Here is a 14,191-nt window from a genome sequence, read left to right as displayed (position 1 = left end):
TGTCCAAATCACTGGTGCAATTACTATAAAAAACCAGGCCATGGAAACGATCGTTGTCGGAAATTACATGGAAAACCGCCTAATTTTGGGAAGAACCGAAAGAGTAAAGGTGGACAACAAGGTAATCAGGAGTAGACTTATCTTTCTGCTACTCAACCAGGTGATGAAAGTTCCCAAGACACTGGAGAGTTCAACAAAGAAGAGATTGAGAAACTAAGAAGCTTGCTGGGAACTCTGGCAAAACCCTCAGGTGCTTGCTCATCGGCACTCGCAGGTAAGTCTATTATCTCTCATGTCTTAAGTGCTTCGAATATTAATTTTCCAAACTCTTGGGTCATTGACTCAGGAGCAACAAACCACATGACAAATTCTCTCCTCAAATTTAGTACCTACAGTCCATGCCCTAGTAATATAAAGATTACAACGGCTGATGGGTCATTGACCACTGTTGTCGATCAGGGTGAAATTAAAATACATCCTTTCCTAGTCTTGAAAAATGTTTTACATGTTCCTAAATTGTCTACCAATCTTGTTTCAATTCGTAAACTTACACAGAACATGAATTGTAGTGTCATTTTTCACCTTACTTTGTGTTTTTTAGGACTAGGACTCGGGGAGGATGATGTGACGTGCTAGAGAAAATGATAGGTTGTGCTACCTTGAAGCATCAAGCAATCCAAGTAGGATTGAGAACAATTTACCTGGTCGTTTATTTTTTAAACCGTTTCCAATAAAGCCAAAATTTGGCTACATCATAGTCGTTTAGGTCATCCGTCTTTTAGTGTTCTGAAAATTTTGTTCCCGTTATTGTTCAAAGGAATTGATGTGGAAAGTCTTCATTGTGATATTTGTGAATTTGCTAAACACCGTCGTGTACCTTTCCTCATTAGTAATAATAGAACATTTATTCCTTTCTCGTTGATTCATAGTGATATCTGGGGTCCCTCTACTGTTTCCAATGTTTCTCGTGCTCGTTGGTTTGTTTCTTTGATTGATGATTGCATTTGTGTTACTTGGCTCCATCTAATGAAACAAAAATCTGATGTCAGTACTGTGTTCCCAATTTTTCATAGCATGGCCAAAAATTAGTTTGGTGTGGCAATAAAAAGATTCAAGTTTGATAATGCTCGTGATTACTTTAACTAGGTCTTATCCCCTTACTTTCAAAAAGAGGGAATCATTCATGAATCTTCCTATGTAAGCACTCCACAACAAAATGGGCTTACTCAACTCGAGTCTCAATTGGGTCCAAGTCAAGAGTTTGAGTCTCCAAATCCACATTTTGTCCTGATCCAAGAACTTGAGTCTCAACCTTCGAGTCAAAACTCAGAGTCTTTGACTAAGGTAAATGATATCCCTGGTCTCACACGACCTTTGCAAGTGTATTCAAGGAGGAAGGCACACATTCCTGACCTCTTGCAAGCCCAAGAATCCGAATCAACCCCAAAAAAAAGAGGTAACACCCGTTTCTAACCCTACTTTTGAAAATTCACTTGCACCTCTTGATAGTCTTGACCATGATCTGCCCATTGCCATTAGGAAAGGTACTAGAGAATGCACCAAGCATCCACTCTACCCATTGTCACATTTCATGTCATACAAGAACTTGTCACCTTCTCATAAAAGCTTCCTCATGAGTCTAAACACTATATACATGTCTAACACTCTATCCGAAGCTCTAAATAGTGAGGAATGGAGACAAGCTATGCAAGTGGAAATGGAGGCACTTGAGAAAAACAAAACTTGGGAATTGGTTGACCTGCCTTAAGGAAAGAGCCCTATAGGATGTAAGTAGATCTTTACGGTGAAGTATAAGATAGATGGATCACTTGAGAGGTATAAGATTCGGTTAGTTGAAAAAACTTACAGTCAAACATATGGGGTGGATTATCAAGAGACCTTTGCACCGGTAGAAAAAATGAATACAGTGAAGATTCTCTTGTCTCTAGTTGTTAATTATGATTGGGAGTTGAAAAATGTTGCAACCTAGTTTTGGAGGTGTGTTAAGAGGAAAAAGGGTGTGTACATTAAAGAAGGCCCTTTATGGACTTAAACAATCCCTAAGGGCTTGGTTCAGCAAATTCACTAAAGCTATGAGGACAATGGGGTACTAGCAAAGTCAAGGTGATCACACTTTCTTTATTAAACACTTGAAGTTAGGGGAGTCACGACTTTGTTAGTCTATGTGGATGACATAGTTGTGACCGAGAATGATTTAAAGGAAAGAAAAGCTCTAAGATGTCAGTTGACAAAGGAATTTGAGATCAAAGACCTTAGCAAACTTAAGTACTTTCTCGTGAGGAATATTTATCTCCCAACAAACATACGTGTTGGATTTGTTGAAAGAGATAGGGAAACTCACTTGTAAACTTGCTAAAACGCCTATTGAACAGAATCACCGAATTGTAGAAGCAAGTGAAGACGTGGCCATGGACAAGAGGATGTACTAGAGGCTTGTTGGAAGACTCATTTATCTCTCCTATACAAGGTCGGATATTGCTTACGCAGTGGGAGTCATAAGCCAATTCATGCATAGCCCGAAGGAGACTCATCTACAAACTGTTCATAGGATCCTTCATCATCTAAAGTCTTCTCTAGGAAAGGGTATTCTCTTCAAAAAGGGACTTGAACTAACCTTTAAAGCCTACATGGATGCAGACTATGCAGGTTTGGTGGTAAATAAGAGGTCAACATTGGGATATTGCACTTTCGTTGGTGGAAACCTGGTCACTTAGAGGAGCAAGAATCAAACTGTGGTTGCAAGGTTTAGTGTTGAGTCTAAATTCAAAGCAATGACACATGGTGTATGTGAGTTGTTATGACTGAAGTTTATTCTGGATGATTTGAAGGTTAGATCGGACGGATCAATGAGGCTTTACTATGATGACAAATCAGCTATTAACATTGCTCATAATCCAATGCAACATGATCAGATGAAGCATATTGAGGTTGATAGACACTTTATCAAAGAAAAACTAGAGAGTGGATTGATCTGCACACCTTACGTGCCTATAAGGGGTCAACTAGTAGATATTTTAACGAAAGGGCTAGCAAGTACCGTATTCCAAGCAATCGCAAGCAAGTTGGGAATGGAAAATATCTATTCATTAGCTTGAGGGGGAGTGTTAGAAAGTCACATGATTATAGGATTTTTTTTTTTTTGTTAAGGAAACTATGTAAATATAGAATCCCATGTATAGTCAACTATATTGATATCAATCCCTGATTTGTAGGGATTTATAAGGTAGTTTCTATTTTTGTTTTGAAGCAATAACTATATATATATGAGCCTAGACTTGTACCTTGAATTAAGTCTGAATAAATCAATCATTCTTTTTCACAAAACTCATTTTCTTAGGGCCTTGAATCCCCGGTACGAAGTTTGGTCGAGTCCTATATTCACTCAATTTAAGGAGTACAAGGCCACCGACCTTCTATTTTTTTAAAAAAAGGGCATAAGGTGGCTTGAGTGCCCTGAGCACTCAAGCTCTTGGGGCCTAGAAAATATCAAAATTTTTTACTAGAGGCTTGATCTATGTAGGCAATGAAGGACAAGTTTTGGACCCTCTTGGGAAGTTTGGCAAATCCCAAGTTCAACCATGTGTCTTGATTGATGTTTGACTCTCAAAGACCAAATGGAAAAGGAAAGTATGCAAGAAAAGGGATTTTACCAAAGATGAAACTCATCATTTTTACACTTTGAGGCTATCGTAGAACACTGAGAAATGTCACATTGTTAGTTTCTGAAAAATGGGCCAAGTTGCACAAAAAGGTGTATTTTAAAGATGATTGTTGTTGCAAAGATGCAAGGAATTAGTTTTAATCCAAAGTAAATGATAGAAGTGATTGGGTCATGTGGAGTTGGAGATATATAACAACAATAGAATTTTAAGGGGAGAAGATGGTAGTTTCATCATTTTTGGGATTTTCATCTGATATGAAATCTCATAATAGTAGTGAAGTTTTGTGGTTGATAGTAGAGTGAGAGAGCCGCCTCTAACATACAAATTATCTTTAGGTTCTTATCTACTCTATCTTTTGATTTCCAATCATGACAACTGTTATTCATTATTAGGAGTAGAAGTAGTTTAGCTTAATCAGTCACAAGTTCATCAATGAAGGGATCATTTACCATTTGTTTATCTTTTACATTTTCATTAATGAGGTAGTGATTGTATAGAATCTAGTTTCTTTGTGAGGGGATGTAGTATTCATGCAATTGGAATTTTTTTCACTCCTATCTATTCAGGGTAAGTCTGATCAATGTACAACTGTCTTAGCATCACTGTTCAAAGGAGGATGGTGAATTCATTTCTCTAGTATCATCGTGTGTCACACTTGTTTCTTAGTCCAGCAGCATTATTGCAGCACGTTCATCAATGGAGAGATAATCCATTGTTGTATTGCCATCAAAGAATCCGTCTAGCATAGGTAAAGGTTTTGTTCCTAGTGTACTCTTTTTTAAGGGGCTAATTTGTATTAACTCGAGCTGGTTGTGGCTCACCTGATTAACAAGGGCAAAGGTTTGGATTGAGGCTCTGAGAAAAGAACTGATACCCTATTGTTCTATATGCTGGCTTGGGTAAAGTGGGAGCAATAAAAAAATTCATAAAACTGGCCTCAATGGTTGGATTGCAACATTTGATCTAAGAACTACTTTTTTGATGCATGATGAAAGCACACATATCGATAAGCCACCGAATTTCTCCTCTATTGATCAGTCTACAACATATTTTGGACATCATTTTGTGTAAGGTGTTGCTGTCGGATGAAATTTCATATTTTTGAGTTGCCAAATATGTTTGATTTATCATTTCCTTGTACATTTTGAGTCTTAGCTTTACTTCTTAACCAATTTTCAGTTTGATGGTTGACCTATTAGTTCAGCTTACTTGATTTTTGTTGACTGCAGAAACTAGGAGACATCATGGAGATGACTTTTGGTGGTCGTTATGTGATTATGATGATGGCACTGTTCTCAATATACACAGGATTGATATATAATGAATTCTTTTCTGTCCCTTTTGAACTATTTCGGCCCTCTGCCTATGAATGTCCCGACCCTTCCTGCAGGTCAAACAAGCACTTTAGAAAATTGTTACGCTATCTTTTTTCCTCCCAACTATTTGTATTACTTACACTCACTTTTTTTCTGTTCCAGGGGTGCTTCTATAGTGGGCTTGATTAGGGTGCGCCCCACTTATCCATTTGGTGTGGATCCCAAGTGGCATGGTTCTCGCAGTGAGTTGCCATTTCTTAACTCATTAAAGATGAAGATGTCAATCCTACTTGGAGTAGCCCAGATGAATCTTGGAATCATATTAAGCTATTTCAATGCGACATTCTTTGGAAATAACCTAAATATTTGGTGAGCTATATGGGTCAACTGAATCCTTGCAAGCATTCACCATAGAGCACCTTTTATAATTGTAGAATAGTTGACAAACATTTAACTGATTCTTACGATATATCTCCCACACTTATTGTCCCAGTTGCATGAACAGGTTTTTAATTTTTTTCGTTCTAAATGTGTGTTTGTGCTTGAGTTCTTTAGATTATATTATTGTGTTGACTATTAAGCATGCACAATCAGCATTAATTTGCATTTCTTCAGGTACCAATTTGTTCCCCAGATGATATTTTTAAACAGCCTTTTTGGGTACCTTTCTCTCCTCATAATTGTGAAATGGTGCATGGGTTCACAAGCTGATCTATACCATGTAATGATATATATGTTCCTGAGTCCTACTGATGACCTAGGCGAGAATCAGCTTTTTGTTGGCCAGAAAATGCTACAGGTTTGATTTTTCTTGTAGCATAAAAATGAACTTTCATTCATTACTAAATCTCAACCTTGATTCCTAGCATTTTCCATGTTCTTTGACCAGCTTGTATTGCTCCTACTGGCCCTTGTTTCCATACCTTGGATGCTGTTCCCCAAGCCTTTTCTTTTGAAGAAGCAACACCAGGAAGTATGCTCTTTTTTTTTTTTATTTCTCTCTCTCTCTTCCTGATTAAAATTGTTTGTTTTCAAGGTGCTCGTTTTCTTTAATCCTTTTCAATTTATAATTTACCATTACTTTCTCTTATTTGTTCTAAGAGGCTTTATTTTATTTTATTTTTTTGGTTGAAATTGTTCTTTGATCTCTCTTAATTTTTCATTTTCCATTTCTTTATCTTATTTTTTATTAAGAGGCACCAAGGTCGATCCTACGCACTGCTTCACAGTATTGATGACTCTCCTGAATTGGAGCGACATCGTGATTCCCTTGGGCATGTGGACTTTGAGTTTAGTGAAGTTTTTGTACACCAACTTATTCATACCATAGAGTTTGTACTTGGAGCAGTCTCTAATACAGCTTCGTACTTACGTTTATGGGCCCTCAGGTAGGCAGGAACAACCTGAAGTTATTTCATAAGGCATGCTGAGCTAAAATGTGCACTGCTAAAATGCATGGTAGAAAGCCAAAGTTATCTCTATAGAATAGTTTGGATTGAATTGCATCACATCTTTTTTTTTTTGAATCATATGTACCCCTGAAGATTTAAAATCTTTGACAATTATATTTTAGTCATTTATAATATGATGGTTACACACTTATTTAATATTTCATAGTGGGCTGGATTTTAAGGAATTATGTGAAGTAAAAGAAGTAGGAATATAGAAACGTCTTGTTAGAAAGTACCAAGTGACATCGAAGTTCAAAAACAATTTTTTTTTTTCTTTTGATAGGAAAATAAAATAGATTTAAATTAAGAAAACTCAACAAAAAAGGGGGTGCATCTACTACACAGAAAGAATGTAAAAGGCGAGAAGGAAAATAGAAGATGAGAGTAAAAACAGAAGGGCTGCACACCCTAGCATTGACCCAAACCATCAAGAAAACTAAAAACCACTATGTCAACCCCTAATGAATCCTAGACCAATGTTAAAAGGGTTTTAGGAAGAAATCTTCCAATAATTGGTTGGAACACTCATAACCTCGACACCACACTTTCACGCCCACTTACTCACAGCTTCTCCATGCCAAACCAAAAAGCAACTCTACCATCTTTAGGAACAACTGCTGCAATCTAAGAGAGCAAGCAGGGCCAAAGCATTCACACCTTTTTCAGTAGAAGTTCAACAATTGTGAGTAAAGCACTCCACTTGTTGAGTGATCATGCTAATGGTTAGCAAAGGGTTGGGTTTAGTTTAGGTAAAATATGCATAGCTTTAAAGCTGCTAAAATTAGAAGAAAACTGCTAAGGAACCAATCCATTTTTATAAAATTATTAAGGTGGTTTGGATACACTTTTTATATTTTGTTTCTAAAAATAGAAAATAGTAATAACTTCTATACAAAATGTAAGAACTCTTACACATACAGTAGGTACTTACTTTATGTTATTAAAAAAATGCTATCAAAATTTATAAAATTTCAGATAGTAAAAATTCTTTGATACTAATATATATTTTTAGTTATTAAAAACTATTATTTTTAATATTTGAATAAAATTTCATACTAGATTTTTTTGTATTTAAAAATAGAAAATAGGAAGTGTATCCAAAGACCACATAAATTAGTTGCGTTTGTATTATTTGCATGTTGAAGGCAATGACAAACCTGTCTGGCCTTGAGTATACTCAAAATTTAACAGCTATAAAACATGGAAATGCAAGTAGTAAAAATATGGATAAATGAAAAGCCTTTCCCAACATACGAACCCATCTCTCACTCCACCTCAACCACCTCCCTACCCAACAGAAAGTCAGAAACACAAAAGAAACGAAAACTTTGGAAGTTTCCTCTACTCTGACACTAAGGATTTGGAAAGTTCACCTGCTTGGGGACCTTACAAATCTTCCAAGCCAGCAGAATGAAAATTTTCGAAGTATGATATTATTGGCATCTGGTTTACTAAATTGAAAGGATGTGTAGAAGACGCATGACAAAAGTGGAAACTAGTTTTGATGGTTGTTATCTGAACCAATGCTTTTAGCTATGCAATTTCTTTTCTTGCAATAAGCCCCTTTAGCACATGATACTCTATTATATTTCCATTAGTTGATGTCAGTGATCTGGTTTTTTGTTCAGCCTCGCCCATTCAGAGTTGTCTAGTGTATTCTATGAGAAGGTTCTGCTTCTTGCCTGGGGGTAAGAAAAACCCTTTTTTCCCCACATTTTAGATGTATTAGAAATTTACCAATCTCAAAAAAGTGAAATAATGTTTGTGCATGATTGCAGGTTCAACAATGTTGTTATCCTTACCATTGGTATAATTGTGTTCATTTTTGCAACTGTGGGGGTGCTGCTAGTAATGGAAACCTTAAGTGCATTCCTGCATGCCCTAAGGCTTCATTGGGTGGAGTTCCAGAACAAGTTCTACGAGGGAGACGGCTACAAGTTCTATCCATTTTCATTTGCATTACTCACTGACGAGGATGCATGATACTGTACTAGAAGCCTAGCTTCTAGGTAAAGATGCAAAAATTGATTCAACTGAAAGTGTTGAAGTACAAATATATCAATTCTTTTATATATACATCGATTCTTTTGGAAGGAGTTAAAAAGGAGGTTTCAGCCAGGGCAATGGAGCAAGTAACTGGGAATTGTGGGAAAAGGAACTTCTCTCTCTTGGCAGCAACACCTGCTCTCCAGTTCGATGTTGTGTGATTTCTAGTAGTTGGAAGAAAGAGCTATGATTAAAGCAGTCATGCTGCTCAAAGCGAATTTGCTAGTTATTTAATTAAATGTAGAGGGTGACTTTTGGTCATCAAGTGCTACTGGATTTGTGATTATTGTGCAGTATTTGAAGTGTAAATTATCAGAGAGATGGGAGGTGTAATTTTAAGGACTGTAAATTAATGATTTGAAGTCACTCTCTGTAATTTGGTAAAGCATGGAAAACTCATCTGGAAAATCAGCTTCATCAAACATAAGAATTCCTAACTACATACTACAACAGTAAACAAATGGCAGTAGATGTGTGTATACAATGAGCAACAGCTTAAAGGCGCAACGACAATGTTCGGAATAAATTTTAGTTTTCGCCTCTAATCTTTATTAAGAAAGTGGGTCTCAACCCAGGCTGGAAGAAAATTCACAGCCTGAAAGTAAGGAATGCAGATCTCATTAACTTCTTTATGCTTGGGCTTGGGATTCTGTTCTGAATAGAAAGTCAAGCTGGGCTTGGGAGAGGCAGAACTGGGGAGACGACGAAAAAAAATTAAAGGCTATGGTTGGAAAGTATTAAGCAAATAGAAAAAAATGTTAAAGAAAATGATTTTCGGCTTTTTAATAGAAAATATAAAATATAACTAAAATAAGTTTAAAACTTATTTATTTTTATATTGTTTAATTTTTATATATAAGATTTAAAGTAAGTGAAATAAATTTAAAGTAAAATATAAAAATGATTTATTTACTGTAAATTTATTTTTCGCCATCTGTTTCTTTCACTCAAATTTTCTGTACACCAATCAAACTCGATGCTAGATACAAATTTTCCGTTCACCAAACATAGCCAAAGCTAGATAGGGGTACAGGTTGGACAGTGCTGGCCCAGAACGGGGGTTGTGGGAGGTAGAAAAAGTTGCTTGGGTTGGGATTGGAGTGGGTCTAAGAAAGAAAGGGCAAAACTATGGATGGTTCCTGATATAGATTGGGTCAGCCCACAAGTAAGGTCTGACTCCGAAGCATGGCTCCAGATCCAACTAAAAGAGAGCTTAGGTGGACCTCCACCAATTCCTTTTCATCCTTCCCCTTTGACGGGTGCAGGCAGGCCCATAGCGACTGGGAGGGGAAAAAGTAGAGCTTTGGGCTGAGCTTATTTGAATTTTGTCCCTGAGGCCCGCCGATGGAGGTCCAGTACCACTGTACCCTAGGAAAGAGAGGGGAAAAAGAGCATGGGGCTTGGACTAGGCCATGAAAAACGAAGGGGAAGCAGCAAAGTAGAGGAAATGGCATTGGGCGTTTATGAAGATGAGGCCAGCCCATAAGCCAGGCATGGCCTGCATTCACTTAAAAACTGAATTATGCTTGAAATTCTCTTCCGTCTCTGCACCATAGCCACAGGCCGCCCACAGTGAACGGGGAATATGAATTGAGGTTCTGTGTTTGGTACAATGGTAAATGTCAAGCCAATTTAGACTATACCGTAACACTCGTCAAGTTCTTACCTTCTTATGAGTCATGACTATATTCTAATGTAAAATAACATTATATGAAAGTAAATAATTACGACATGAATAACAAATAAAACATCAAAACTATGACAATTTCTTATGTAAAGCATTTTTATAGGATGAAGAGTAGCTTGTTGTATAAGCAGTCCACTAGACCATGTTTACAATTGGCCCTTACAAGTTGAACTACAAGTGATGAAGCAACATAATGTTTAATACTTCAGAATCTACAAAGCGGTGGTGTGAATAGCTGCAACAGTTGAGACCATGGAATCTACTCCACATATATTATGGCCCCTGCAAATTTTGTAATACCCTTGTTCTCCCCAACTTTCTCCCCAGGAGTTCTTTATGATCCAGTAGGGCTTTTCCTTGAACCGAATAGGAGAGTAACCAGCAGAACCATATCCAACCAAAAGAACCCCATGATCCAAAGTGCTTGAGCAAATGTATGGGCATGAAACTCCGCTCTTGTATGTTTGCATGAAGACTGCATTGATACCCACTGTACATACAAAGCAATAATAGAACGATTGAATTTTCTAACTCATCAGCAAATCAACCTCATCAAACCCACATAACTTAACCTAAGAAACGAAGGGTGGAAAGGCTTGCATAAAGGGTAGCATACCCACTGCAAGAGGGCCATTCTTCACCAAATTTGCAGCAATTTGATCTTCGTCAAGGGAAACAACACTGAAGTTAGCAACAGATGCAGCGATTTTAGTTTTGTTAAATCTGCAAAGACCACGATCGGTTCCAGTATAAGGGTAGTCCTCCTCCTGCGCAACACCCCCAGCCTTTAGTATGTACTCAAATGCATTGTTCATTAGCCCACCGTTGCATCCATCATCACAAGCATCATATTCTTCCGGATCACACTGCAAAAGTTACAAACTTGAGTCAATTAAAAACTGTAATAATATTTGATCAACTCTTTTTATGCTCCATAGAACAAGACAAGAGAGAAGCAACCACCACCTTTACCAAGAGTTATGGTGGTGAGACATAAAGCAAAATGCGATGAATTCAAAGATTTAGACAAACTTGACACAACCACAAGAACAAGAAGCTTAATTTCCTCGCCCCAATCTTCACATTGTTTACTCACTAACAAACAGATGAATTAACGCTATAGCTAGGAGCTCATGCATGCTTAAAACTTTTCCAACTGTCGACGGTCGTAGGTTAATTTTAGGCAAAATGTTAATCTCACGACTCAAAAATTTAAGGTAAGCAAAGAAGAAATTAATTAAGAGCCAAACCTCAGTGTCACAATCCAGAAGTTGTTGCGTACTCAAACTAACAAGATTTCCAGTTGCAAGAAAATGTGCTCCTTCCAAGGCTCCAATTGTGCTGAACGACCAGCATGATCCACAATAACCCTAATTTTTCAATTCAAACAAAACATACAAAACCCATTAGCAATAAAGCATGACGGTTTTGAATCGAATTCACTTAACAAAATATCAAATTCTTTAAAGTAATAGGAAGGAATTTCACACTTGATCTTTAACTGCCGTTACGGCACCATGATCCCTCCAATCGAAATCAGTAGGGAGATCCTTCGTTGGGAGGATTGGAGCCTTTTGTGCGTCGGCTGGGAGCTGGAGACGCTTTAATCCAAGATAGTTTTGGCGAAACTCCCTTGGAGTTAAATCAGAGAACTGAGTGACGCCATGTTCAGCTGAAGGATCAAGTAACTGGTGTCGTTTAGCACGGCGTAAATTAGCCTTGAAAACATTAAAGCGATGGTCGTGCTCTTCTGCAGTGGCGTAGGTTTTGCCGAACTTGGCCTTGAATTCAGCAAACTGGTATTCCGCATTCAAGAGATCATCGCCATCCGACACAACTTGATGGATCAACAAATCCTCGGATTCATCGAAAGATGCATCAGACACAGACACGGACACAGCCGCAGAGAACAGCAAAGAAGAAAGGAAAAGGAAGAGACAAAAGCAAGAGAGACGATCCATTAACACTTGGTAGCTAGGAAGGAACTGAGCTGTGCCGATTCTGCCGAAAGCTAGGTGTGCCCCTCGACTTTATATTCACTTCCATCCCCCCCATAGATTTTCCCTTCGTCGACACGCGACATTTTCTCTTTTGTCGGTTTCCGAGCAAATTGGAGTCCCTGCAAGGAAGCGAGAAAAATGTGGCGGCCACACTTGATTGCAAAAATTCGAACTATCCCATGTGGTCCAATGTTCTCCATTTTCAGCAGCACCTTCCAAAGTTACATTATGATGAGGGGAAGATCCAGATTTCTTTTGTGATTTTTTGTGACAATTAGATGCAATTATGGCATACATTTGTGAGCCAGATATGATTTCGTCCAACATTTCACTTTATTAACAACATGTTCACACGTAACCTGCTCAACTAGAAAACAATCTGTTCGTGGGCTCAAATCCAAATCCTAATTATTACAAACTCGCAGTGAAAAATGACAAGGGAGAAATAATGATAACTTTTTTATGTATCAAGTAGCTGTTAGCCCCTTATGTTTCATGTCAATTTGTCGATTAGCTAAATTTCCACTTGGATGCACAAATTTAGTTTTTATTAATTTATAAAATTTTAAAACTAAGAAGATATTTGACAAAATTTAGGATTCATTTGGTCATGCTTTTAAAACTTGTTTCTAAAAACCTTGTTTTATCATTTAACTTTAAAACAAATTTACGAAAACAATGTTAAACAGGTTCATATTTTTTTTTATTGTTTTTAAATGTTGGTGAAAATAACCCTTATTTGTTCTTTAAAAATTGTTCATAATTCAACTTTGTTTTTAAAATTATTTTTAGGAAACAACAACTACACAATGTTAAAAATCTTTAAAAACAAAAAACTATTTTTAAAACTAAAAAAATTATTTTTAAATCATACGACCAAATATACTTTTAATATTTATTAATTAATGATTTAAATTAATTTTTGAGAAAATATTTGATAAATCAATTTATTGATTTAATATGATTTAATTAAGTTATTAAATACTTTTGATAAAATAATTTAATATTATAATTTAAGGTTAAAAATAATTTTAATAAATCAGTATAACGATTTAATAATTTAAATATAATTTAACTTCAAATCACTTTAGATCATCAATTGTTAAGTATTTTAAGTTTTATCAAATGTACTCTAACCATAATAATATAAAATAAATAGAAAATCATACATCCGAGAGCCCCAATTATAAAATTTAATCATTGCTAACTTCTATTAGAAAAAAAACAAGGGATGCCATAATATGGGAAGATTTTTATTTTTGATAAATAATTACAATTCATTTTATTAGGTGTTTATTAGTTCACATGCTCTTATACATCTTATTGAGTTAGTTCATCTGCATTTTATTGATCCTTTTCTATTTCTTCATTAATTGAAACTTACTTCTTTCATTGTACAAACAAACATGCTTTTCATTAATTTTACATGTCTTAGAAATCAATTCTAATGACAAAGGGGCCAACCTAAAATTCTAATAATCACAAGTGTACAATTATAGAATAATGACATGGAAAGTAATGATTTTTAATAATAATTACAACTCATTTTATCATCTATTGGTTAATTGCATGTGATTACATCGAACATCTTATTTCATTTCGACTAAAATGCAATATGTTTTTTTAAAGTTGAATTTCTATTTTCTTCTTTTTGAACAAAATATGTGTTTTTTAAAAAAAAATTATTTTTAGAATTTTAAAACAATTTAAATGAAATGCAATACTTGAAAAATAATTTGATTTTGGATAAAATAATTAAAATTTATTAATTTTATTTTGTTTTTTTTTTCAAAATTAATTGCATATACTTTCGTCCAATACTTTATTTTATCCATCACATGTACAATATATTTTCTCTACATTTATTAAATGAATATACATTTCAATATTCTACACGTAAACAAGTTTTTTCTATAACATGTGATATAAAATTGAAGCTCAATTATGCTGGCATACCATGATCAAAAAAGCTAATTGCCAAGCATGCAATATAGAAAATATAATCATC

The 14,191-nt window shown here is 35.8% G+C and overlaps 2 protein-coding genes across 4 annotated transcripts in view; one reads left to right on the top strand and one right to left on the bottom strand.

Moving 5' to 3' along the window:
- The window catches only part of LOC117907507 (V-type proton ATPase subunit a2-like), a 55,568-nt gene extending 46,687 nt beyond the window's left edge, over positions 1 to 8,881 (top strand). For 2 of the 3 annotated variants that reach the window (XM_034821055.1, XM_034821054.1), the window contains 7 exons: positions 4,913 to 5,073; positions 5,162 to 5,368; positions 5,615 to 5,798; positions 5,889 to 5,972; positions 6,194 to 6,387; positions 8,079 to 8,138; positions 8,229 to 8,881. In XM_034821055.1, the coding sequence (XP_034676946.1) occupies positions 4,913 to 5,073; positions 5,162 to 5,368; positions 5,615 to 5,798; positions 5,889 to 5,972; positions 6,194 to 6,387; positions 8,079 to 8,138; positions 8,229 to 8,433 (1,095 nt within the window). In that variant the 3' untranslated portion in view covers positions 8,434 to 8,881. Of the gene's footprint in view, positions 1 to 4,912; positions 5,074 to 5,161; positions 5,369 to 5,614; positions 5,799 to 5,888; positions 5,973 to 6,193; positions 6,388 to 8,078; positions 8,139 to 8,228 lie in introns of those variants that run through there. The other variant, XM_034821056.1, reaches the window with a different exon arrangement.
- A 1,351-nt stretch (positions 8,882 to 10,232) lies between these two features.
- LOC117905858 (cysteine proteinase 15A-like) lies at positions 10,233 to 12,195 on the bottom strand. The gene is made up of 4 exons (XM_034818717.1): positions 11,674 to 12,195; positions 11,434 to 11,553; positions 10,800 to 11,049; positions 10,233 to 10,670 (listed from the first exon to the last, which is right to left on the bottom strand). The coding sequence occupies exons 1-4, from the start codon at positions 12,142 to 12,144 to the stop codon at positions 10,396 to 10,398; spliced, it is 1,116 nt and encodes a 371-aa protein (XP_034674608.1). The 5' UTR covers positions 12,145 to 12,195; the 3' UTR covers positions 10,233 to 10,395.
- Positions 12,196 to 14,191: the final 1,996 nt, after the last annotated feature.

This window comes from Vitis riparia, chromosome 18 (assembly GCF_004353265.1).
Source record: "Vitis riparia cultivar Riparia Gloire de Montpellier isolate 1030 chromosome 18, EGFV_Vit.rip_1.0, whole genome shotgun sequence".
Classification (NCBI taxonomy): Eukaryota; Viridiplantae; Streptophyta; class Magnoliopsida; order Vitales; family Vitaceae; genus Vitis; species Vitis riparia.
The sequence above is the reverse complement of the archived record's forward strand: the minus strand, read 5'-3'. Positions and strand labels throughout refer to the sequence as shown.